Here is a 24869-nt window from a genome sequence, read left to right on the forward strand (position 1 = left end):
TTTGTTCAACCTACTTCCTAAGGTGCCATCCAGCAGAAATAGCAACCCCTCTGCTGTGGGTCTCTGTCAGACACACTGCAGTCACAGCACACTCAAACAAGTGCAAGGCCAGCTTTTAAATGAGCTGGAATCAAACCAGAGAGGAATCCAAAGGCTCACAAAGAGGAGGAGTGCTGGCAGTCACAGGAGGAAGCCCTACAACATTTGCCTTCCATGTTCCTCAGTTAAAGTTCCAGAAAACCATTCCTCGTTCTCATTTCTAAACATTAAAAAAGAAAAATCCAATGAGACCGGAGCAGTAATGAGGGACCAAGGGAGCTGTGCTTTGTCAGATGCAAAGTAATGTACCACGGGCAGGGACTACATCAACAGAACAAAACCTAAATTAAAACTCCATCATGAAACCAACCCCATTTCCTCTGAGTACACAATCCACAGCAGCAGCATTTACATCCTGTTTCAATCTCAATTATTTTTATCCTTTTTTGTATTTATGCATTGTTGGGGGGGGGGGGTTAGGGGGGTAAGGGGGGAATCTTCTATAATACATAACAGAAGTCATTATGATAAATTATGGAAGTGCCCAGCATGCAATTATTAATGCTGCCAACACACTGGCAATAGACAGTAATTGAATTCCCAAGCAAGCGTTATTAAGCAGGCATTAAGGTTTTTCCTTTTGTTATTGATGTTATGCTAAACCTTACTGAGAATATTGCAATTCCTCCACCCGGTGCTATTAACACTAAGAAATCAAGGCAGAAGTGAAGCACCTGCGTTCCTGCCCAATACACCAGAGATGCGCAGCCACGAGCAGCTGATTTAAGGCAAGCATTAAACTTCTGCTCATTGATTTCCAGCTTTGTTTTGCACTGCTACTTCCTAAAGGACTGTTAGCAACCAACAAGAACGAAGCACGCGCAGCGCTGCGCTCAGACCGCAGCGTTTTGCTAAGCAGCCACACCGAGCTTAAACACATTTGTTTAAATCACTGCTGAGCTGCACGCACCCAACTTTCAGCTTTCTGGCACAAAGAGGAAAGTTAATTGTTTAATAAGTAAAACAGTGGGGTTTTATTTTTTATTTTTTTTACTCGGTGGCGCTGAGGTGCGTTTGGCACAAAGCTGGAATGCATTGGAAAGCACACAAGAAAACAATTTTTAAATTGCTTTATTAGTTAAGCTTAATTTTGTTCTTACTGAATGCAGTGCGTTCACAGTAATTTATTCAGAAGACGTTTCCATTTAAATCCAACACTGAGATCACCACACACACACACAAAAGGTTTTTAATAAGAAAGCTGATGTTTATCAAAGGCAGTGAAACAACAGCTGCTGAGGGTACAGAAGAATTCTCCTCCTGTGTCTGTGCTGCACCATCCACACTTGGGGCTCCCCCAACCCACACAGCACAAACGTGCACTCCCTCTGTGTGCTGCAGAGGTGAAGAGGGTGATGCCCCAAACCTCAGAGCAAGGATCAGCTCAGGGCTGCCTTGCCCTCCTTGGAGTAGTGGCTGCATGGAGATAAAATACCTCCTCTTGAGCTCACCTTCAGCATCAGGGAGCTCTGGAGATATCCTGCCATAGGAGTTTCATATTACCAAGGCATTTACTTCATAAGTAACCTTGTTATTGTGAAGCTCTGAAAGTATTAGTTCATGAAATCTGAAATAAATCTTCATAAGTGACACAGCTGCTGTGTGGCCACATCAGCCAACTGCAACACACACAGAGCGGCGCTGCAGAACGCAGCTGTTGGCTTGGGGCTCCAAAAGCACACCTCACAGCTCCGCAGCCATCTTCTGGATTTTGCTTCCAACTTTTCAATTTTGCTTCCAACCAGGCTGCTGCCAATCTCACCTGGCAGCAAAGCACAGCACCTCTCAGTCACCCATTACAGACTGAGAGAACTGGTGCCAGGGCAACGTGGTAGCCTCAGGAATCTCAAGAACTCCAAATGAAAGACAGGAAGAACAGAGCTGTACCTGCATGGGCAGTTTATCAAAGAGAATGGATCCCTTCCCTCTCTACCTTTCCCCACTGTAAGGCACACAAGTCCCCAAGGCAGTGTGCTACTATGAGAAGCACACGGATAAGGAAAACACACGAAGACAAAACATGAAGTTTCACCTCCTTGTTCTAAATTACAGCTACCATATGAAAATATGAAACAAACAAACAAAAATATATACAGTGACCAAAAGCTGCATGTTTGTCTGGAGGGTACAAAGACTATCCCATCCCTGGTCCTGCAGGTGCTTACTTTGTCCTTAATTAATGCAAAAAGAGATGAGGAGAGAGATGGCAGCCACTACAAGCTGCAAAGGGACTCTGGTGGAAAGCATCAGAGGAATAAACGCCAGAGCTGTGCCAAGAGCACACACATGGCCACTGCACACCTGCCTCACTGCCTCTTCTCAGTCTCTATAAGAGCAAACATGTTCATCAGCAACCCTTAAAACTGAAAACTTGCCCTCTACAATACAAAGTATAAGCTGTATCCAGAAGAAGCAGCTGCTAAAACTACCAGCCCTGCAGCTGCCCGCCAGGATACCTTTGAAAGCCCAACGCAGGAGTGATGTGTCCCAGCTCAGCTCTCAGCTGCAGCCACCTCTGTGAGGACAGAGCCTGATGTGCCACACAGACACAGCCCCAGCACAGCTGGCAGCCCCAGCAGCAGGGCAGGGAGGCACATAGGTTTCTTTGGCTGACTTTTCCAGACTTCCCGGTTTGGTGGCCAAAGATACAGGTGGAAAAGAGAGCAAAAGGTCTGCATGCAGCTGCAGAAACCACACCAAAGAAACTCCCAGCATGGGGTCACAGGCATGAGGCCATCATGCTCTGACTGGGAGGCACAGTGAGAGCAGCCAGCAGCCTGCCCAGCTCCGCTGCCTCTGCCATCAGACACATCCATTATGTCACAAATCCACAGCAAACTGCCTGTGCCAGCAGCAGAAATTACTGTGCCCCTCCAACATGCTGAGATCCATCCCACCACAAGCAGTGCTCCACCAGTTCCAACAGCAGGACAAACCTGCTGCACAAACCGCACCCCATTCCTGCTTCCCCTTTTGTTATTCCATTTCACAAATATTTCATTAAAAAATTAGCAATGCGTAATCATCACTCAGTGCTGAAATCTGCATTTAATGAGAATTGAAATAATCTCCCTTATTCCCTCCCACGCCAATTGAAAGAGATGTCTGAAAATAACCAGAGCTGGCTTTGTCCCTGTAATTACCCACTGTAATCAGAAACCAGACACGGAGGATCTGGGCACAGTCTTTCTGGGCAGAACAGCAGCAATATTTAATCATCAGTTTAGACCATCTGCAACTGTTTTGCAGCAACACATAAAGTTTATGGATTTCTGAGCTTTGTGTAAGCTGCCAGGTGCTGGGTCTGTTTATTTGTCCTTTTTTTTTTTTTCTTGCTGCAGGAGGCTCCTTTTCTCATTCTGACAGATACTGAGTGCCCAGCTGGCAGTACAGAGTCTAAAATCTTCCATGCCAAATCTGGCACTGAGGGAGAACATCTTGATTAAGCAAGGGCACGGATTAAGTGTTTAGAGGAGAAAATTTTGAAACAATACAAAATTGGGCTTTTTTGCTGAGAGAAGCTGAGAAGACCAACTCACTTGCAACAGAAGATTAAAATCAGGCAGCAGTCATCACCCAGCCCTCCCCTGACAGCCACTGCTGCCCTGCAGCAAGGATGGATGAAGTTATCCCAAAGCAGCACGCTGCTCCAAGCGAGGAGAGCATCAGACCTCACACTGGTTAACCTTCATGCAGGCAGAACCAAAGCAGGGCAGGAGCTGCTTCATGAGCCAACCATCAGCCTTGTCTTGGTAGCAGCAGCTCTGTCACTGACCCGACTCTGTCCCACCACACAGCAGCATGGGCACAGGCACAACATAGCTCTGGTAGCTCTGAATTCTGTGAGAAGGTATGCAGGGCAGCTCTGCTGTGCTGCCTGTGGGACAACAGCTGCAGGCAAAACCCATCACTCCCTGCTTCCATTCCAATGTTTCAGCCACAGACACCCTAGAGAAGGGGACTGTCTTCCCAGAAACAGAGCTTTTGCACTGCCTCCTGCTCCCACCCCTCCAACCTCTGTTCACCTTTCCACCTAATTCCACAGGTCTGAATCCAGGGACACGTGAAGTCCAGCTCTTACTCTAATGCACTACCTCACCTCCTGACACAAAAACATTTGTGTCCTGGGAAGAGACCTGGAGAGCACAAAGCCAGGACAACGCCTTCAGGAGCAATGTCAGTTGAAAGCTAAGGAATAACCTCAGCAGCAAGAGAAGCTTGAACAAAGCAGATTTCCACCTCCAGCTTCCACAGCACGCACACCATGCTGCCACGAGCAGCAACCAAAGGGCAAGAAAAGAGCCCAACACAGAGATGGAGGGAAACCAAAGAGATCAAAACACAAGCATGCACTTTGCTTCACAGGAGGATGGAACTCAGAGGACTTCAATATTTTCAGTGCAAGAGAAAACCAAGAAAAATCCGAACTAGAACTTGATTAAAAATTTATAACTAAAAGAAGTTCAATGCAGGTTTACCTTTACATTCCTTAGGTATAAACAGCATCACACAACAAATAAATGACAGCACTGCTATCAATGATACTCTACTCTTCTTCACCTCAGCTAAGGGAACACAAGAAATGATCATTCTAACTCAATACTTAAAAAGCACAGGAAAAAAAGCAGGGAGAAACCAAATGTGAACAGAGCTCCGAAGATCAGGGCAGCACGGCCAGCACTGCGTGCACACAGCAGGAGGGACAGAGTGCAGACAGAGGGCAGCCACGGCAAACCCCAAACTTTAAGGGAGGAAGAAAACACCGTCCTGGAGCTGACACAAGTGGAAATCCGGTGGAGTTCTCAGATAAAGGCATTACGATATCGCGGAGAAGGAAAAGAGAAGGAAAAGTTTCTCAGACCTAAACGTAGTTTAACCTTTTTCCTCCCAAAATACCACGCTCTGAATTTACAGCAGCAGCACGGCTTTCCCACAGCCGAGCAAAGCAGGCGCAGCGCTGCGCGCACCGCGAGGCCTTCAAAGAGAGCCCAGCCAGCCGGGGAGCGGCCGCACCGCCACGCAGCTCCTCCGCGCCCGGTCCCAGCCCTGGGGCAGCCGGAGCGGCAGCTGCAGCTCAGCGTCAGCAGGGTCAGGGCCTCCCCGGTGCCATCCCGCCCCGCCCGCCGCACCTGGTAGCTCAGCAGCTCCCCGACGTCCATAGCGCCGGCCGGGCCCCGCCGCCGCCAAACTGTCGCCAACCACCGAGAGACGCGCGACACCGTGCCGTAAAGCGAGCGGCGCAGGCGCACCGCGATGGCGCCACTCTGCCGGAAAGCGAGGCGGGACGAGCGCTGCCGGAAAGCGAGTCGCAAAGCGCCGCCTCGTCGCAAAGCGCTGCCCCGAGACTTGCGGGATCCGCGCCCGGCTGGCGGTGTGACTGATACAGGCGATGGGGGCAGCTCGGCACAAACCTCACAGAATGTTTTTCGGCTGTGCCTCAGCGCCTTTGAGCCAAAATCGTTATTCACGGCTGCGGCGTTCCCTCAGCGGGAGGGCGGGGGAGGAATTAAAGACATCCATAACGTGTGAGAGGGGCCCAGCGCCCCGCCGAGAGCGAGAAGTACTGGAGCTGCCGGCCTGCGAAATTACAGCAACAAATCTGTGCTTTGGGGCTGAGATAAATAGCAGATAACTGTTGGCTCCGTTGGCTTCCCTTCACCGAGCGCTGGGAAAATGGCTGGGGGGCTCTGGGGTCTGTGGGGGGGCTCTGAAGGGCTCTGAGAGGCTCTGAGGGGCTCTGGGGGACTGTGGGGGGCTCTGGGGGAGCTCTGAGAGGTTCTGGGGGGCTTTGGGTGGCTCTGGGGGGCTTTGGGGGGGTTCTGAGAGGCTCTGGGGGGCTCTGAGGAGCACTGGGGGGCTCTGAGGGCTCTGGGGGACACTGAGGGGTTCTGAGGAGCAGCAGCAGAGGCCCCAGGGGCTGGCAGTGAGCACAGCACAGGGCCGTGCAATGCAGCTGCCATTGGAACAGCTTTTTGCTGCTGCCGGCTCCTCCTGGATGTGCTTCCATCTCAGCTCCAACGCAGCCTTATTGCAGCCCAGGAAACCCAATTCTCACCGAGCTGCTGCAGGGTAGGATTCAATAACACAGTGTTTTCATCCAGTAAGGGCAGCGGGAGCACTGGGACAAAATATTGAATTAAAAAGCAAAACCAGAAGCAAAAAAATACAACAGCAACAACAACAAAAAAAAAACCCACCCAACCAACTCCGATACACAAAAGGACAGACCGGAACAGAAGCCCTTGGCACAGGGCATGGAGCAGGTCCAGCATCCAGAGCTGCAGGAGGGCTGTGCTGCACCCCTCACCCAGGGATCACAGCCCCATGGCACTGCAGAGAGAATCCCTCCCTTCGTTTGGTTCCTGGTTCGGTTTTCAATCCAGATGCCTCCAGATCTAATTCCGAATAAATAATTGTACTGAGTAACCCAGGTCCCCCAGTGATTAACTAAACACACGGAGGCTTGCTGAAATTGAATTAGTGGTGTGCGCTCAGCCGTTATTGCCCTCCCCACATCATGCATATTAATGAGGGGTTATTAAGAAATGTAAATGATGCCTCAGGGGGTTGGGAGTGCAGGGGGGTTCGGGGCGGCATGGGTTGATATGACAAACCATTAGGAAAACAGCCTGATTGAAGCCACTTTTTAATTATGTCAGATCTTGCTCTTTCTTGGGTGCAGCGGCGTTTCCGGATGTTTTCGTTTTTATTAAAATGAGAAAAAGAGAACAAGTCATAACTGGAATGTTAAATTAGCATTTGCAAAGCAGAAAATCCGCTGGCGCTGAGCAGCTCTGGGGTGAGGTGGGGGCTCTGTGGGGTGGGGGGTTTAGGGCTCTGACCCTCTGGGCTGAGCACAGCCCACCCTGTGCCGGTTTGGTACAACTGGCCAGGGGAGAGTGAGCGTGCCAAAACTCATGCATTTTTACAGGCTCTCTCAAGCACTCCCCACACCGTGGAATAAAAGCTGACAGGTGCAGCTGAGTTAATCAGAGTGGATAATGGAGGGAAAGAAAGAAATCTCGCACCAAATTGCTGCAGGAATCGTGAGCCCGGGCTCAAAGGTATCCAATTAAATGGGGATGGAGCTTTAAGGCAAAGCCTGCCCTTCCCCTAGCCCGCCATGATGCACAAGAGGGACAGGGGCTTGGGGTTTTACAGGGACCCAGCCCCACGCAGGGAGGGCACAGGCCTCTCAGTGCTGCAGGGTCAGCCCCATCCCAATGCTTTTCCCTGCAGCCACGGTCAGGTCAAGGCGTGTGGTGTCCCAATGCCACAGCTCTGCAGCCAGTCCTGTACCAATCCCACCCCTCCAGTGCTGGAGGAAGGCTGTGCCAGCGAGCAGCTCAAAAATTCATGCTTAACGCAGCCACGCTGTGGCTGATGCCATCCGCCAGCATCATTGCCACTTTATCATGGATAAATCAGGCCCTGGATGGCAACTGCACGCAGGAGTTTGTTAGTATTCAGGTCTCTCCACGCTGATGGCTTCATAACTCCAGACTTGCCTCTTAATTGCACCCATAAGTGTTGAAATTACTGAAGGGTAAAATGCAGATGGGCTGTAACCTTTCTGCAGCTCAGCACTGCGCGGGACTCAGCACTGGCAGGGACGTGCGGGTGGATTTTTCCTCTTTCCTAAAGGCTGGTGGAGCTGGGAACCATCCAATGCCAATGAGAGGAAGAGCCCTGCCTGGAGCACGGGCAGCTCTGCCACGGGGCTCCCTGGAGCTAGACAGCATATGGTAGAACAGAGCAAAGCCATGGAATCACGCTGGGTGTGCAGGGCTGGGCAGAATGAGTGTGCAGGAGAGAGATGCTGGGAGTGCCATGGCCAAGCTGCACTGCGCTCCCAACACAGCCCCCATAGCACTGCTCACAGCCCCGGCACAGCTGGAGCTGCAGTGCTGTAGTGGCACCTTATTTATGGCTCTGCTTCCCCGAGTTAAACTCCACAAAGTGTGACAATCAAAATTAAGGATTTCTCCAGAATGTCAGCCTGGGGGAAATAGCTGGTGAGGCCGGTGGAGATTTCCCAGTGGTGACTTTTAAATTAAAGGGGAAAAAAAAATTCTTTAATTTGGCAGCATGCTTGGGATGCAGCTCACTGGGCACGTTATTATCCAGCTCAGCAAACACTCCCGGAATGCACTCATTCCAACCACCCTCCATCCACGTCCGTGTCCCCACATCCCTCACACCCCACTGCTGCAGTGACTTCTGCCCCACATCGGGCACCGCTGACCCCGCAGGGACCATCATGCTGCTGCTGCGGCTCCAATGTGGCACAAGGGGCCGGGCCAGGAATGTGGTGCAGCCAGCCCCGGAACAACGCGTCTGCCTCCCCCAATCCTTCCAGATGAGGCAATGAAATTATTTTTCTACTTGAGTAGTTTTCAATTTAGATTAAGAAAAATCTGTGCTCCGTTAGCGGCGTTGCAGTAAATCATGAGCAAGAGGCACGGCACGGCTGACAGCCCGATCGCTTATCGGCTGCAAAGCTTTCTCACATTGACAGGCCCAGGGGTGTGACATTGAGCCAGGGTGGGGGCAGCAGTGCCTGGGGCATGGGGGTCCCATGGTGCCCGCATAGTCTGGCAGGGCCACCCCTTTATATCGCTTTGCAGAGAAATGGGGCAGCTCAAAGGGTGAGAGGTGCAGCCCTGAGCCCTTACGTAGCATTCTGGAGGTCTCATCTCCAGACCTCAGGGATGTCTCCACCTGCACCATCATCCCACGTGCCTTCCTGCACAGAGCTGAGCAGCCCAGCCATGACTGCACCACTCACCCACTTGCAGCACCCAGTGCAGCAGTGGCTGTCCCCATTGGCAGCTGTGCTGCTGCTGAGCTGGGGGCAATCCCCAGCACAGGTCCCATCCTCATGCACGACTCCATGCCGCTGGCATTCTGCAGGGAGCACCTGGCCCAGCACCATCAGAAGGAGCATTTGACAGCAAACAAACCATTTTTTTCCCTCTGGCTCTTTCAGCTCGTTTATCGCCTGCACAGGGCAAGCAGAGCTGTCATTGCCTGAACCTCACTCATCCGTTTAACCTTGGGGGAAGAAACACATTTGTGGCGGATAGCATGCATCAGATGGTGGCACGGGAAGCGCCTGTAGCTGCTGCGCCTGATGGATGGGCTACACGGGCCTCAGCTGACCTGTGCTTGTATGTTATCTGCATTGCTGCAGGAGGCTTTTCATCACGCCGACAGCTCCGCCATCACCTGCCTGGCAGAGCTCCTCTCTGGGCAGCAGCCACGCAGCTGCGGTGCCACCACAACACCAGGCAGGAGACAGTGAGCTGCAGTGTGGGAAGGCTGTTCCATGTGCCCAGCAAGAATGGCATCACCACCTGCACTTTCATCTCCTCTGTATGAGCCGTGGGGAGCAGCCAGCCATGCCCATGTAATAGGGAGAAGCCAGCCCTGGGCTGCACAGGAGATGCAGTGTCTGTGCAGGGCTGCCTCTGATTCCAGGCACCCATCCATCCCTGGGCACAAACACCACCCATTCCTGGGCACAGGCACCCATCCCTCCCTGTGCTGGGAGGTCCCTGTGGCTGTGCCTTGCCAACACACGTGGTGTTGGGTACAGCCCAGCACACAGCTCAGCACCAGGGCCGCAGCACCTCAGAGCAGCAGCAGGCACAGCTCCCATCCCCGGAGGCACTGGAGCAAAGGCAGGGAATAAACGACTCTGTTTATGAAGCCCATAATGGAGCCAGCAAAATCAGTCACTAGGCACAGCGGCGGCGCTGCGTTAATGGGACGTTATTTATGGCACTTCCCTGACGGTGCGGGAGCTCAGTGCATCCCGCTGCCAGGCATGGCCCCCTTTGCCCTACACCGCATGGCACAGGAGGGGGCAGGAGTTGGGGCAGACAGTGGAGCTGTGGTTCAGAAACTGGGGATGATACAGGGATGGCACACAGCGAGCAAGCTGCACCCACAATGCTGAAGCTGTAAGGCCATGGCAATGCAGAGCTGGGGGCTGTGGGGGCCAACACCACCAGCTGTGCCAGCAGGGGGAGAAGCCAGGCTGTCACACGTGTCCTTTGGGTGACATTTTGCCGATGAGGGGTCCTGTGACAGTGATGGAGAGGGTATTGAGCCGGGCAGTGCCGTGCCCAGTGACGGATGAGCGCTGCCAAGCGCCGACACAGAAGCCATTTGGTGTGGGGAGATGATAGATGCTAACACTAATTTTAAACACAGGCAGCCGAATTCCTCCAGACAGGCGCAGCACTCAGGATTTAGGGCACAGCTGCTGGGTTCAGATAAGGTGTGAAATCAGCCCGGCGTGTGGGGTGTTACCCAATAACGAGCACCTCATGATGGATGGGGGCATCTTCCTACTGCAACCTCACATCATCATGTCTCCTGGCATCAATTCTTCCTGCTGGGTGATGTGATCCCTCCCCAGCCCCAGCTCCTTCATGCAGGTACCCACAGCCTGGGCACTGTGCAGGACCCATGGCTCTGCCCCATGGGGTGACACAGTGCCTGCTGCCACCACCTGCACTTCTGTGTCCCCTCCCTGTGATGCAGCCTGGAGACAGCCCCATGCCAGGGCGCTCTGAGCCACGTGGGCAGCGCCAGGACACAGCTCAACCCCAAACAGTTATGGAAAAGTGATGCTTGAAATGGCAATCGCTGTGCTTGTCTGTAGCATTTAATCTTTCTTCTGACCTTATAAAAAAATCTATTTGTGTTGCGATTTTAAACTCAGTTCTTAAATCACCCACTACAGGCTTCACACTGTATTAATTTCTCCTCAAGCAAATGAGTTTGGTATTTGCTCTTTTCCAGTAGCATCAGCACCAGAGAGCACAGCAGAAGCACGGCGTTTCTGCCCCTCTGCTCAAAGCTGAGTGTGACACACACACACCTCCTTCTAAGAGCTGGAAGAGGAAAAGCAGCACAAGGAGAGCCATCCCCTCCATCCCATCCCATTTCACTCCCCTTAATTCCATCCCATCCCAATCCATCCCATCCAACTTGATTTCATCCCATCCCATCCCATCCCATCCCATCCCATTCCATTCCATCCTATCCCACTCCATCCCATCCCACACCCTCTTCTCTGCTGCCAGGAGAAGTGGGAGCTGCACTGGAGGCAGCGGGGCAGTGCAGGGATGCACAGCTGCAGTTGGAGATGACGAGCTGCCGGCACACTGCCATTGATTCAGAGGTGATTGCTGCAGAGGTGATGCGTGGTCAGCTTGCCTCATTATTGTGCAAATTGCTGGAAATGCAAATCTCTGGGTGCACCTGGGGAAAAATGTATTAATAATATTACTCCTGATTAAGGTCACAGGGCACTGTCTGCTTATTCAGTGGTGTCTGGGCTCCCTTTCCTCTTCTGAATCTAATACTGGGTTTATTTCTGTATCAATGACACTGAAGTCCTCAGGAGATATTTTATCATTGAAGACTCTCTCACAACCACGTGCCAAAGCTCTGGCTGCAGCATGGGGCTCCTGGCTCCAGCGCCAGGATCACAGACCTTTCTGGTGACAGCCAGGATCACCAAGTGACACTGCACCAGGGATGGCAGGTGGCACCTCCACCACCATGGGGCCCTGGGTAGCTCTGCCAGGCACTCATCCAGCAAGGAGAGTCACCAGCTGGGCTGTCAGCCTTCCACCTGGGCACAGCATGGCACAGCTTGGCATGGCTCAGTGTGGCACAGCACAGCATAGCATGGCACTGCTTGGCACAGCACAGCCCCAGGTGGCTGTGGGTCTGACCCCCATGCAGACAGTCAGTGGGAGCCCTGAGCTTGTGATCAGCTGAATGGGCATGAGCAGAATGCCAAAGCACTGCTGATTTATTGCCGAGGAAACGCTTAATTTAGGCAATGTACTTAAAGGAACTAATTAGAATTGCATTAATATTTATGGACCTTATGGAGAAGCTGATAGTCACTATTTGAGGGTATTAACTGTTATCTTACACCAGGCAGGACTGTGGTGTTTCGAGGCAACTCTAATTGTGGCGAGGGCAATCAAGATCTCACCAAACAACAGCCAGCCTGGAGCTGCACATCCACACCACATTTGCAGTGCTAATGAACATCAGTTGCAATTAATAACCCTGCTCAGAGCCACTGAGCATCACCCCGCTGCTCAGGTCAGACGTGAAGCTCCCATCCACCTGTGCAGGAGATGCAGTTACTGGGACTGCAGAGGGGCTGGTGGCTGTGAGTACCTGTGGGGCTGGGGCTGCTCCTGGGGCAGGGGCACACCAGGCTGTGCGAGTGGGCTGGGGCAGAGCCCCTCTACACAGTGCCCAACACAAGCACAGCCATCGCCTTGCCCGCATGGCCAACCTCATGCTATAGCAAAGTTCACATCAATTCTCCTTCCCCTCATTCGTCTGTAAACCATGAAGAAAAATCACCTCCGTCTGCCCACATCGGGCCGCTGCCGTGATGTATGGCTGTAATAAAAACCCCATTTTGGGAGGCCGCCTTCCTATGCCGCCAGCCGGGCTGTGCCACGGCCAGACCTGCCCCATCCCCCCGGCTCCGTGCCACCCGGCTGGGCCGTTACGGATGGGGCTATCAGAGCCCCGCTGCGGAGGTGGCCACAGTGCTGCTGTCATTAGCCCAGCATCCACGAGCGTTGCCCAGCTCTCCCACTGCCGCCCTGTGGCCCCGGCCCCATCCCTGCCCCAGCGTCCCCGCAGGTGTGTTGGGAAGGCAAGACAGAGGCAGTGGTGCTGCTCCAAGCCAGGCATCCTGGCGGCTTTATTGCGTGGGGCAGAACAATCGGCTCTGCAGATCTGGGCGGGCTGTGGTCCTGAGGTCAGCGCTTATCCAGCCCTGGGGAGAAAGGCAGAGCAGTGAGCAGGGCTGCAACCGGGTGGGCTCTGCCGGGTGCTGCTGCCCACCGCAGGGCTGCGGCGGCACTGCCAGTCCCCCCAGTCTGCTCTCCTAAATGTGCACAGAGAAAGGGGAAGCCGCCTGCAAAGAGAGCCTTTTCTTCCTGTGCAGACTGAGAGCGTAGGATTGGCAGGATTAATATTTTGATAATCAGGCACAATTATTATTGCTAAGAGCATCGCCTGCTTCATGCCGAAGACAAGCCCAGCTCCCAGGATGGAGCTGTGTGCTGATTGGAATCACCGAGCAAGAACACTTCCAGTCCCCACGTGGCACCCACATGCACAGCGGCCAAGCAACCATGGCTGCTGCTGCCTGGCCACTGCAGCACAGCTCTGTGTGGGAAGGCTCCGGGCAGACCCGCCAGCAGCAGCCCCAGCAGCACTGGGTGCTTTCCCTTGGCACACATTGTGCTGCCCTGCGCATCCTTCACCCCACTCTGTGCTCCCACCCGTGCCCGGCTCTCACCGTACTCGCAGACCTGCTGGCACTTCTCCAAGCTGTTGGCATTCCCCCTGCAGCCGCTGAACACAAGCAGCCGGCACGACCTCGAGGCAGGGATGTAGGCGTAGCAATAGATGTGCCTCTTGCACAGGCCGTGCTCCGGGGCCAGGTAGCACAGCTCCCTGGGGTCAGAGAACCAGCGGCAGCCCAACCCCAGCAGGAACAGAGAGACACCGAAGTTGGAGCTCCTGCGCAGGGGTGAGCAATACGGCAGGTGACTGGGGCCGTTGGTGTCACTGCTGCAGGTGCTGTTGCAGCAGCCGATGATGTGCGGAACCTTCTTCTTGGGGTGGGTGTCCAGTCTGGCTGCGGATGGGGAAGGAGAAGGGCTCGTGCCCATGGGGTATGTCCCAGCCATGGTACCAAGCCCAGATCCTGACTGCCCTTACCTGGTACCAGCTGCAGGCAGCGGAACAGGCACCCGATGCGGCAGCACTTCCCGCTGCCCCTGCAGTTGCTCTCAACTGTGCATTTGTTCATACAGTTGGTTGTTGGGTCGGTGTCAATCCATGGGCGGAAATCTTCCTTCGCTGGGGGTGACAGGGGGTCAGGGCCCCACCAGCCCCTTCCTGTGCCCATCCCTGTCCTATCTATCAGGTGGAGAGCAGGGGGCACAACAAGACCCTGCACCAGAGGGACTGAAGGGTAGGAGAGATGGGGTGCAGGGGCCCTGCAACAGCCCTTGCGCATGATGCACTCAGGCAGCAGGCAGTGATCAGACCTGTCCAGACCAGAGCATCCCATCCTTGTGCCAGGATGGGACACAGGATCCAGATCACCCTCCAGACAGCAGAGCACAGGCTTTGTGGGGCCTGTGGGGCTGCTGGGAGGATGGGACCCCTCACCTTGCTGGCACTCTTGTCCGCATCCCGTGCTCCCTGCACACTTTGAGGAGCAGACGTTGTTACAGAGGTTCGTGGTGCTCATGTTGGTCTCACGGTACTTACCAGGCTTCCCTGGGAGGGAGAACAGTGGAGGAGTGATAGAGCTTCCAGCATGGCCCCTGCAGCTCAGCATGGGCAGCAGATCCCAGAGCTGCTCAGCCTCGCTGCAGGTCCCATGCCACCCTCACACCCACTGCACCATCCCTGGTGCCCCTTCCTCCAGCACAGCCCAGCAGTGCAGGCACGTGGAGCATCGCAATGCCCACAGGAGCACCACTGCTGTTGGGATGCATTCAACCTGAGACAGAAGGAACGCTTTCCTGCCACCGCCCCCAGCTCTGCGCGCATCAAATCTGCATCCTGTCCCTGGGGGCTGCGCTGGCTTTTCTTCCTATTCCCCTCACAGAGTGATGTCCGGCCTCGAATCCCATGGCTCTGTGACCATGCCCTAACCGGGACACACCGGCACTCACCGAGTCGCACGGAGGGGCCGTCTACCTGTGCCGCCGCCGCCTCCTCCGATACGTTCCTCGAAGTCGCCCAGCCCCGGCCCCATGGGGCCGTTAGCAGCAGCAGCAGCAGCAGCAAACCCGGCTCCATGGCACTGCCCTCGCAACGCCCACACCCTGGCGACCTTATGTACGGTCCGGTGCCCTGCCCCGGGCCTTGCGCAACGTCGGGGCTCCTCCCGGCTCGGTTCAGCACGGTTCGACACGGCTAGGCTAACCACTATATAGCTCGACTCGGCATAGCTTGGCTTGACTTGGCACGGCTCTGCACAGCACAGCACGGCTCGGCTCGGCACGGCTCAGCTCGGCTCGGCACGGCTCGGCTCGGCTTGGCACGGCTCTGCACAGCACGGCTCTGCACAGCACGGCTCGGCTCGGCACGGCTTGGCACGGCACGGCTCGGCTTGGCACGGCTCTGCACAGCACGGCTCGGCTCGGCACGGCTCGGCTTGGCACGGCACGGCTCGGCTTGGCACGGCACGGCTCGGCACGGCTCTGTTCAGCACCAGGCAGCGCCCAGCCGTTCTCTCAGCCCCGTGCTTCGGCGGAGCAACAGCCTCCCCTGCCGGCCAACGCGCACCGTTGGCGGCACGGCGCTGCACGGCGCTGCACGGCACGGCACGACCGGGACGGAGCACGGAGATGAGGGGGCTGCGCGCACCCAGCAGGAGGTCCCCACGGCCGAGGGGACCCGGCGAGAGCTGTGCGTGCTTCATCCCTAGAGGTGCCCAAGGCATGGATGCGGCCCGGAGCAGCCTGATCTGGGGCGGGAGGTGGGACAGACAGCCCACGGCACGGGGTGCGGGGTCCCGGGGGGGCTCTGGGGTTCCTTCCAACCCAGCCATGCTTGATGCAGTGACTATGAATCCCCACGCTGCCGCCACGGCGCTGCTCGTCTTCACGTCGGGGCGTCACTCTGAGCGGCCCTGCGGGGATGGGACGGTTCTGCGGTTTTTTGTTTCTCTTGCTGAAGGTTCCCTTTGTTTCAGGTGCAGTCTCTCTAGCAACAAGCGCGTTCGGCTATTGGGAGCATGGATGACGCAAACAGGAATTTCCGAGCGGGGAAATACGATCGTCGAGATGTACAATCCCCCTTCTGAGACAGCAGCGATCCCGTCGGCTCAGCACAATGATGCCCAATTGCAGGTGGGCTGAGAGGAGCACAGGAGCAGTCCCTGCCTGCCTGTTGCTCAGCCATGGCCTCTCCCCATTCCCTGCTCCACTCCTCCCCACCATCACCAGCACCATGCAGCTCTCACCCTGCAGCCCCCTACCCCACACCTAGCCCTGCACCACATCCACCACCCACAGCCACAGACACTGCTTGAGGCATCTCATTTCCACCACATGGTTCTGCTGAGCCCAGTGAGTTCAGTGTCCACAAGGCAGGCCCTAAAGCAAGAGGCAGCTGGAGCAGATGGCTCATGGCACCACGTGCACAGCTCCATGGGGACACGAAGGCACTGCTAAGTGTCCGGGTCACCTTGGCTGCGTCACCCACCTTAGGGCCACGTGGCACAGAGCAGCACATCGTGGCACCGCTCACCCTTCACTCTCTATGAGTTCCCCACCCCGTCTGGGGGTTGCAGCACCTGCAGGGATTGGGTGCAGCGGGGCATGGGGAGGGCAGGAGGCAGCCCCACACTGACCCTGCCGACGTGACGCACCCAGCCTGCCTGGCCCTGCAGAGGAATGGCGTGCGGTGCAAGGCGGGTGGGGGCACGGCACAGCGCCTTCCCACGCTCTGCACCCCCCGAGGCCATGCTCACCCTTGGGGACCAGGGCTGTGACATGGGGACAGGGCAGGCAGAGGCAACACTGAGGGGTGGCTACAGCTCAGTAGGCAGATGTCCTCCTGCATCCCACCCTTGCTCCCTGACCCACAGCTTGTCCCATCTCTCTCCAGGCCTGGGCGACATGCGTGGTGATGAGTCCCATGGCTATGGAGAGAAGATTGCCATCCCTTTGTTGGCCACCCTGCTGTCCTCAAGCCAAGGAACTCCAGCCCCTTCCTTCGTGCTCCCTGCCCTGTTGCCCACATTGCCACCAACTGGGCACAGTGCTCACGTCCCCACCCAGCCTGGCTGTTGGGAGTGGGAGAGGGCCATGGTAAATGATTTCTCAGTTAATGACATCACACAGGGCTGCTGCTGCCTCGGGCACAGCCTTGAAATGCAGCAGGAGTTTCAGCACCCAAAGGTTATGTGTGTGGTGGCCCCTCCCCAGCCTCATATGGATATAAACCCCCGCTGACCTGTGCCAACTGTCGGAATCCTTGGGAGCATGATGAAGGCTGCCGGTGTTCTGCTTGTGGGTATCCTTGCACTGTGCACACAGCTGCAGCCAGCTGCCACGGCCGCTGTAATCATAGGTGAGTGCATGAGGTGGGCACAGGGTCACAGCAGCTCCAGGGCACTGCAGGGCTGGCATGGGCCATGGTCCCTCCGGTGGGACACATTGCAGCAGCACAGGGCCAGGCACTGCCTGACAGCTCCTCAGCCCTGAGCGGTGCCACTGAGGTCCGTGCCACGCAGGCAGCATGGGGGCAAGAAGAGCTTGGGGACAGCAGCAGAGCACTTCCGCCTACATGGGACATACCTGGAGGGGTGGGACAGCCCCCAGAGAGGTCAGAATTCTCAGAACATCAGCCCATGAATGAGGCTATCTGTCATGATTTGAGCTCAGGAAGCACCTGAGACTGAAGAAAGGGGTGTCCCTGTTTCCCAGTGTCCCTGCCTGCTGGGGTGCCCCACCTGGCACAGCCACACTGCCTGTTGGGCATTGGCTGTGCTCCTCGTGGAGGGGCTGTGACCTCAGCTCCTTCCTTGTCACCTGTGGGCCAGCTGTGGTCACCAGGTGCAGTGCACGCACTGTTCCTCTGCTGGGGGAAGGGCGCCCATCAGTTTGGGCTCCTGGGCCAGGGTCCTGCCCATGACGTGCTTGGCACAGAGCTGGCTGCTGCGGCTACACAGAGCCATGGCTGTCCCTGTCCTCTGGCAGGGAAGCACCTGACAGAGCCAGGGCAGGACAGTAGCATCCTGAATGCTGTGTGTGGGCGACAGGAGCCAAAGCATTTTCTGGGAAGCGATGCTGAGCGCGTGGGCTGAGCCAGGCACAGCTGCAGGCCATGCAGCCAGCAGGTTCTGTGCTTCCCCAGCTGCTCCTGCTGGCTGCAGGCAGATCCAGGCAGAACAGGAGCTGAGCAGTGTCCCACGGGGGGTCACCGTGTCACCCCTGGGCAAAGCCCGGCACCTTGCCCTGCTCTGCACTGCTCCCTCCGTGAGTCCTCTCCTTGGAGGGCTTTCTGGGCTCCCACCCTCTGCAGTTTCCCTGCTGCTGGCTGCTGTGGTGCAGCTTGGCTGCAGGAATCTGCACGTCCGCAGCCCCCTGGCCCCATCCCACTCACACCAGTGCTCAGGAAATGCTGCACTCTACAGATTTTACAAGCCAAAGGGACTGATAAGGGCAATTAGAGGATCAGCCATCTGAGCAGAGTGATGAACCTCAAAGGCAAGTGCTGCTGGCAGCATCAGCGCAGGTGCAGCAGCACAGATTGCGGCAGGACACGGAGCTGTGAGGTGGGCAGCACTGCCCACTGCCAGATGCCAGCCCTGCTGCAGCCTTAGGTCAGGGTGGATTTTGTCCCCGTGCAGCACACAGTAGGGGCACGTTGTCACTCAGCCCAGCACTGTGCACCCAGCGCAGCCTGATGCTCAGACCAGCCTGCTGCTGGAGCAGTGTGTCCTGGTGCAACAAGGCTGCCTTTATGCAGGAGCTCCTTTGTTTGCCCGGGGCCGGGAGCCCCAGCTCGGAGCAGTTCCCCAGCACGGAGCACACAGCAGGCACTGCAGGGTGCGGGGTGATGCCTGCTGCCATCCCAATGCTATCCCAGGGCTGCCCCGTTCCCACCATGCTGCACAGCACTGAAATGTAGTGAGTGTCCCGCGGGTGTCAGCGCCGGGTCCTGTTACTGCATAAACACACGCGCTGGGGAGGGGACCGCGGCAAATGCAAACAGTTACTGATTTACTGTTGCTCCGTGCCTCACTGCGTTGTTGACTGTGGGCTTAAATTACCTGGAAATAGATGCTGGCCGAACAGACAAACAGCTCGTGACCTCGGAGCGGGGATCGCCTGCCCTGAGCCCATGCAGCCCCAAGCCCACACGGCTCCAGGATGCTGCAGCCCAAAGTTTGAGAGCTGTGGGTGCAGTGATGGGGGCTCAGCGATGAAGGAGGGCCCCATTTCCACCCTCACACTGCAGAGGAGAGGCTTAGCCTGGGCATACATCCAGGATAGGGCTGGGGCCAGGGATGCTCTGGGTTCTGCCCAGCAGAGAAGATCCATCCCCAGCCTTGCAGCTGGGCAGCTCCATCACCATGCAGAGCACTGGGTCCCACGCAGTGACCAAATGCACTGAGCCAAACCTGGAGCAGTAAGTGAAGGGCTGAGGCCCCTCAGATCCCCCAGCACAGTGCTGAGCCGCTCTGCTTCCGTCAGCAAACCCAAAGGAATGAAAACCACTGCTGGTAGCACCTGCAGATGAGCAAGAACTGGTGGAGCGGCAAACAGTGATGAGAGCCAGCAGCCACGTGGGGTGATTAGGATTGCTTGGTCTGCTCAAATACAGCCCGGCTTGGCGCTGCCCAGCACTGCCAGGCACCCAATGCACAGGCTGAAGGACTGCATGGTACCATGGAGCAGCGGGCACACAGCCAGAGCACACAGCAGCTCACTGCCTGCCATCCACCCGAGCACCACTGCATCCCCAGGCAGCACATCAGGGCAGGGGCTGCGCTTGCATGTGCAACAGCTGCCAGGGATGGAACGGGTCCGAGCACAGTTGTCACGTGCCCCATATCTACTGCTGGCCCCAACCCAGAGCTGACCATTAGAGGGCCCGCGGTGGCTCTGTGCCCCACAGGCTGTGGGCTGGGGGCTCCCAGCATGCTGAGCATGGCGATGCAGCGCGGTGCTTGGCTGCTGTTCCTGCCGGGCAAGTTTTCTGTGTAGACGCCTGGGCTCCTCGAGGCTCCCACTTCCTGGTCAGCTGCCAGCAGCGAGCAGATACCTGATACTTGAGGATTGTGCAATGGCACGAAGGGGGAGCCTGGCCCAGCCAGTTCCTTATGAGCCACCCGGAAGGCAGTCCCCTCCCGCCCCACCTGGAGAGGAGCTTAAAGCCCAGCCGGGTGGCCCCGCACACGCACAGCTCCCCTGCACCATGCCCAAGGCCAGCAGCGCGCTCCTCCTCGCGGGGCTCCTGGTTCTCTGGGCAGAGCTGCTGCCAGCATCCGTCCTGAATGTCACGAGTGAGTATGAGCGCACGGCCCCGCGGCAGCAGCCAGCATCACTCCTGGCCTGGGGCCTGCTGGGGATGGGCTCCAGGCACACATTCTGCAGCGTGGCTGCGCTCTGCAGCATCCCCGAGCCCACACCGGGACTGGGAACAGCATCGCCTGCCTCCAGACAGCCCTCCCACCCACACCATGTGCCTTTGCCTTTCAGTAAAAGCCGGCGTGTGCCCGGAGCCAGCAGCAGAAGAAGCGAACTGCACGATGGGGTGCCAGTCCGATGGCGACTGCGAGAGCACCCTCAAGTGCTGCCCGGCGGCCTGTGGCAAGGCCTGCCAGGAGCCCAACGGTAACGCTCCCAGGGTCGGTGCAAGTCCTGCTCCCATGAGCCAATGCCTCCGGGGCTCCTGGCGCTCGGTAGCGGTGTGGTCCTGGGCATCCTCTGTGCTCTGCCTGCAGCACAGTCACGGGGCTCTGCATGGAGCCCCACAGGATTGGGCTGTGCTTCAATGGAGCAGTTGCCCACACAGCCTTGGGTGGTGCTGGCCACACTCACCCCTTCCTCCTGCCTGCAGCTCGGTTGGCTTTGAGCATCCCTGGTGCTGCTGAGATCGCTGCTGGGGGCAGAGAGCACGCACCCGCTGCACTTCACATTCTTCGGGGAGCACCAGCTGCACAATGCATCAGCCCCAGCACTGTTCTGCATCCAGCAATGAGCTTGGGAAGGGTTTCCGAGCAGTGCCCTCCCCAGCTCTGCACCAGGCACGGCCCCACAGCCGCACTGCTGCAGGGTGCTCACCACGCTCAGCTCCAGGAGCTGTAGCACAGCCCTGCACACCTTGCTGGGGACAGTGGGTCTCACGCCGTGTCCTTCTCCTTGCAGAGAAACCTGGCACCTGCCCGTCCGTGAAGCCAGGGATCCCGATGCTGGGACTCTGCATTAACCAGTGCAAGATGGACTCCAACTGCTCTGGGAGCCTGAAGTGCTGCAGGAATGGCTGCGGGAAGGTCTCCTGTGTGACTCCACTGCACTGAGGTCAGTCAGCACCCACCCAGCCCCGGGCTCCTGTCCCACTTGCCCCATCCTGCTCACAGCCCTCTGCTCCCTTTGCAGGTGCAGCCTCCTTCATCCCAGCTGCAGGGAAGCTGCTGCCCAATGTGACGCCGCATGGCCAGGCCCCTGGTGCCCTCCTGCCCCAGCCCTGGCCGGGATCCCAGCATGGAGCCTTCAGCCTCAGCTCCCATCCGAGGGCCCTGCTCAGAGTGTGCCGCAGCCCCCTGCACTCTCGCCAATAAAGCAGCCACTCCCTGCCCTGTTTTTGGCCGCGTCTCCATCCTGATGCGCTTCCAGCTGCATTCTGCAGTGCACTCAGTGTGCCCAAATGGGTGCTGGAGCAGGCAGTGTCTAGAAGGGTCTGCACCAGACAAATGCCCACCCCAAACCAGCACCGTTCCTGCAGTGCTGATCCCAGGCCCCATTTCCCCAAGGCTCCCCAGCCCATGCTCCTGCTCAGTGCTGTCCCACAGTCTCAGCTGCTCTGATGTTTGCTCCTCAGCCAGTTAAGGGATGTGCTCCAGCTGGGGCATGATATGCAGTTGCAGCTGCGTCCATGGACTGAATTCTATGATGGCCTAGGGAGACAGCGATGCTGCTGCTGCTGCGTGCAATGGCACAGCATCTCTCAAAGCACCCCCTGCACTACACACTCCCAGCCCACCAGCAGCACAGCACCCATGGCAGCAGCTTGAGGGAGCCGTGGGCAGCGAAGCCTGCATGTCCCTGCCCCATCCCTGCTCACCCTGCTCAGACTCAGCCCTTGCTCTTGCTGCTCTTCCACTCTTCCCAGGAGCCCCACAGCTCCCAGAGGCAACGTGAGCTGAGGAACCCCAAGGGCCAGAGCAAACGGTCCCATGGACCTCCGAAGGCACTGCTGAGGAATTGCATAGAGCACAGCTGAGCCAGGCACACACAACCACCCTGCAGCCTGCCCCACACAGCCTGGTGCCTGCAGCATGGATGTGTCCCCACTCACATCCCACCAAGGCTCTGCAACATTGCTCCCCACTCCATGCGTGCTGGGAGGTGATGCTGATGATCCCCAGGCAGAATGGGGTGGGCTCTGGGAAGCAGTGATGGGATGCACAGGCTCACCGGGCTCTCCCAGGAGCCCACATTGGGGAGCGCAGGGAACAGGGTTGGGGAGCACCTCCCACATCCCCTGGCCTGGCTGTTTGCGGGTCACTGGTGACCTGGAAAGGGAGCGCTGCAGGGGATGCGCCAGCCATGGGCTGGGAGCCCAGCACTGCTCTGGGAGTCTCCCTCGAAATGAATTGTTCATGCTCAGTGCTCCCACAGCCCTGGAAACACGCACTGCCATGGGCTGATGCCCCCCAGGAGATTTAAATACCGACTGGCAGTCACAATGCCACAGCAGCCCCAACAGCACGATGCCCAGCACCTGTGCCCTCGTGCTGCTGCTCCTGGCCCTGTGCGCCGAGCTGCCGCCTGCCCCAGCCCAGCAGCGCCGTGGGGATCGCGGCAATGGCCCCGCTGCCAGCCCCCCACCACGCCGGGCACAGAGGGGCCAGCGGCCGCCAGCTGCCCTCCCTGCCTCCAGCAAAGCAGGCGTGTGCCCGGCAGTGGGGAGCAGCCCCACGCGCCCCATCAGGAGGTACTGCTTGTCTGACCACAGCTGCCCCGGCGCTGAGAAGTGCTGCCTTCTCCGGGATGTGCGCGCCTGCCTGCTCCCTACTGCAGGTATGGGGAGCTGTGGAGCTGCTGGTGCTGGACAGGGGATGGGTGCCACGGGGCGAGCCGTGCTCCCCAGGACACAGCACTTCTTCCCTCACAGAGAGCCTGGGCAGCCCTGTGGGGGTGAGCTGTGGGGCGAGCTGCTGCAATGAGACTGCGTGTGGCCATGGGGAGAGGTGCTGCGCCCGCTGCCTGCGAGTTGAGCCAGGTAAGGTTGCTTGCATCAGGGGGCTGTGCTTGTGCTGAGCTGGAAGTGCAGTGGGGCAGTGCCAGGGGTTGGCAGTTTCGTCACTGTGAGAGCAGTGCATCAGTACTGCAGAGGCAGGCTGGCTCTGAGCTGTACACTGAGCCCCCTGTTCCCTCCAGCCAAATCTGGCCTTTGCCCATGGAAGCAAGCCCGGCGTGATGCTGCCTGCCCCAACCTTTGCACCGATGACAGGAACTGCCCCGGGGACCAGAAGTGCTGTTTCTCTGGCTGTGGGCTGACCTGCACCACTCCGTACACAGGTACCAGCTGCCCCTATCCCCACTCCTCCCCAGGTGTGCATCCTCCTGCATGGGTGTGCACACTCCGTGCACACCTGTGCACTCCCCATGCATGCCACAGGGGCAGGATGGGGGCAGGATGGAGGCCAGAGGGGAGTTGGGGCACGGGCACACTGCAACCCTAAGCCATGTGCAAGGCACAGGTTCCCGATGTAGCCAAGCTCCCATGGGCACAGCGGGGCTGTGATGCTCAGGGCTGTGATGCTCACAGCCACTCTCTTTCAGCAAAATCCGGCGCGTGTCCCGTGCTGCTGCGGGGCTCCCTGGGCCCCTGCCTGGATCGGTGTGACAGCGATGCTGACTGTCCCGGGGCCAAGAAGTGCTGCACCACTGGCTGTGGCCACGTCTGCAAACTGCCCACCGAGGGTAAAATCTTTGTACCGTGGGGCAGAAATCGTGCCATGTTCCCATGCGGTCCCCTTCCCGGCTGAGCAGCCTCCCTGCAGGGCCAGTGCAGGCTTGGGCAGGGGGCAGCAGCCAAGGCCAGGGGCTCAGCACACCATTCCCTCTTTCTGCACGTGCACAGTGCGCCCGGGGCTCTGTCCTGCCACAACCACCAGGGCTGGTGAGTGCCTCATCCTATGCCTGGAGGACAAGGACTGTCCACCCAGCCAGAAGTGCTGCCTGCAGGACTGCGGCCGCACATGCGTTCCCCCACTGCAGGGTAAGACCAACCCCACACCCTGCCTGCAAAGGACGGCACAGGATGGGGCACTCGTCCTGCCCTGACCACCACATCCATCTCTTCCAGACACAGCCTAGCCCTGGCTATGGGGGTGGCACTGGGAGCTGCCATTTTAGGGCCATTCCAGCCCACCTCCATCACAGCACCCACTGCCCCGCTGCTCCCATCCCTCTGGCAGCACCTCTGGCTGGGGGGACAAGCAACATTTGACCCACTCTGGCTGAAGTCTCTGCCACCCCCACCTCCCACAGCTGTGCTTCAGGGACAAAGGCAAACCCCCACATCCAGCTCCTCTGCGCAAGCCAGACTATGCATGGCATGGACACCCCCAGTCTTCCTGGAAATACGGACCCAGAATAAACCAGCATGTGGCAGCCAGGCTGCCGTGAGTGCTTTCTGTTGCCTGGGGTGTGCAGGGGGTTTTCCATGGTGCAGGCACTGTGGGTGGACACGTGGCTGCAGGCAGCCCCGGGGCAGGGAGAGGAGGCCCTGTTTCCATGCTGTGCCCCCCAGGCACATGTCAGGGTCCTGGGGAAAACTGCTGCTGTCCCAGCAGGAATGCCAGAAACCTGTTGACTCAGATTCCTCGCACCAAGAAAGGGTTTATTTGCATCTCAAAGTGTGAAACTCAGGTTGGAAGCACAGTCAGGGGCAGATGGAGCGCTCAGCCTGGGGACAGGGAGAGGAGCAGCACCTGCGTGCTGGGA

General features: G+C 57.6%; 4 protein-coding genes across 8 annotated transcripts in view; 2 read left to right on the plus strand and 2 right to left on the minus strand.

The window, feature by feature from the left end:
- CTNNBL1 (catenin beta like 1) overlaps positions 1 to 5376 on the minus strand; it is a 39462-nt gene extending 34086 nt beyond the window's left edge. For both annotated transcript variants that reach the window (XM_090151935.1, XM_090151934.1), the window contains exon 1: positions 5229 to 5376. In XM_090151935.1, coding sequence (XP_090008061.1) covers positions 5229 to 5258 — 30 coding nt within the window. In that variant the 5' untranslated portion in view covers positions 5259 to 5376. The remainder of the gene's footprint in view (positions 1 to 5228) is intronic.
- Positions 5377 to 12022: 6646 nt separating this feature from the next.
- Positions 12023 to 15637, minus strand: LOC116225756 (uncharacterized). 3 transcript variants are annotated; one of them, XM_090152032.1, is made up of 5 exons: positions 14850 to 15637; positions 14338 to 14448; positions 13882 to 14082; positions 13457 to 13798; positions 12023 to 12928 (listed from the first exon to the last, which is right to left on the minus strand). In XM_090152032.1, exons 1-5 carry the CDS (start codon positions 14974 to 14976, stop codon positions 12912 to 12914), a joined length of 798 nt encoding a protein of 265 aa, XP_090008158.1. In that variant the 5' UTR covers positions 14977 to 15637; the 3' UTR covers positions 12023 to 12911. The 3 variants fall into 3 exon arrangements, with proteins under 3 accessions (XP_090008158.1, XP_090008160.1, XP_090008159.1); XM_090152033.1 differs by having other exon boundaries at positions 12029 to 12928; positions 13882 to 14022; positions 14850 to 15626; XM_090152034.1 differs by lacking the exon at positions 14338 to 14448 and having other exon boundaries at positions 13882 to 14022; positions 14850 to 15629.
- Positions 15638 to 15893: 256 nt separating this feature from the next.
- LOC116225813 (WAP four-disulfide core domain protein 2-like) lies at positions 15894 to 21514 on the plus strand. 2 transcript variants are annotated; one of them, XM_090152036.1, is made up of 5 exons: positions 15894 to 16031; positions 16792 to 17256; positions 20394 to 20528; positions 21063 to 21215; positions 21294 to 21511. In XM_090152036.1, exons 2-4 carry the CDS (start codon positions 17169 to 17171, stop codon positions 21212 to 21214), a joined length of 375 nt encoding a protein of 124 aa, XP_090008162.1. In that variant the 5' UTR covers positions 15894 to 16031; positions 16792 to 17168; the 3' UTR covers position 21215; positions 21294 to 21511. The 2 variants fall into 2 exon arrangements, with proteins under 2 accessions (XP_090008162.1, XP_031444265.1); XM_031588405.2 differs by lacking the exons at positions 15894 to 16031; positions 16792 to 17256 and adding an exon at positions 20032 to 20197 and having other exon boundaries at positions 21294 to 21514.
- Positions 21515 to 22523: 1009 nt separating this feature from the next.
- Positions 22524 to 24536, plus strand: LOC116225781 (uncharacterized). The gene is made up of 6 exons (XM_090152037.1): positions 22524 to 22937; positions 23032 to 23139; positions 23298 to 23438; positions 23703 to 23843; positions 24004 to 24141; positions 24229 to 24536. The coding sequence occupies exons 1-6, from the start codon at positions 22628 to 22630 to the stop codon at positions 24237 to 24239; spliced, it is 849 nt and encodes a 282-aa protein (XP_090008163.1). The 5' UTR covers positions 22524 to 22627; the 3' UTR covers positions 24240 to 24536.
- Positions 24537 to 24869: the final 333 nt, after the last annotated feature.

Source organism: Phasianus colchicus, chromosome 17 (genome assembly GCF_987193195.1).
Source record: "Phasianus colchicus chromosome 17, bPhaCol1.hap1.1, whole genome shotgun sequence".
NCBI lineage: Eukaryota > Metazoa > Chordata > Aves > Galliformes > Phasianidae > Phasianus > Phasianus colchicus.

Excerpts from the sequence above, each read along its gene's own strand:
- LOC116225813 (XM_090152036.1), top strand. The coding sequence starts at position 17,169 with ATGATGAAGGCTGCCGGTGTTCTGCTTGTGGGTATCCTTGCACTGTGC. Across the intron at positions 17,257-20,393 it reads CACGGCCGCTGTAATCATAG|TAAAAGCCGGCGTGTGCCCG; the intron begins GTGAGTGCATGA and ends TTTGCCTTTCAG. Across the intron at positions 20,529-21,062 it reads GGCCTGCCAGGAGCCCAACG|AGAAACCTGGCACCTGCCCG; the intron begins GTAACGCTCCCA and ends TTCTCCTTGCAG.
- LOC116225756 (XM_090152032.1), bottom strand. The coding sequence starts at position 14,976 with ATGGAGCCGGGTTTGCTGCTGCTGCTGCTGCTGCTAACGGCCCCATGG. Across the intron at positions 14,083-14,337 it reads CGGACAAGAGTGCCAGCAAG|ATAGGACAGGGATGGGCACA; the intron begins GTGAGGGGTCCC and ends TCCACCTGATAG. Across the intron at positions 13,799-13,881 it reads CTGCCTGCAGCTGGTACCAG|CCAGACTGGACACCCACCCC; the intron begins GTAAGGGCAGTC and ends CCCCATCCGCAG.
- LOC116225781 (XM_090152037.1), top strand. The coding sequence starts at position 22,628 with ATGCCCAGCACCTGTGCCCTCGTGCTGCTGCTCCTGGCCCTGTGCGCC. Across the intron at positions 23,140-23,297 it reads CTGCCTGCGAGTTGAGCCAG|CCAAATCTGGCCTTTGCCCA; the intron begins GTAAGGTTGCTT and ends TGTTCCCTCCAG. Across the intron at positions 23,439-23,702 it reads CTGCACCACTCCGTACACAG|CAAAATCCGGCGCGTGTCCC; the intron begins GTACCAGCTGCC and ends ACTCTCTTTCAG.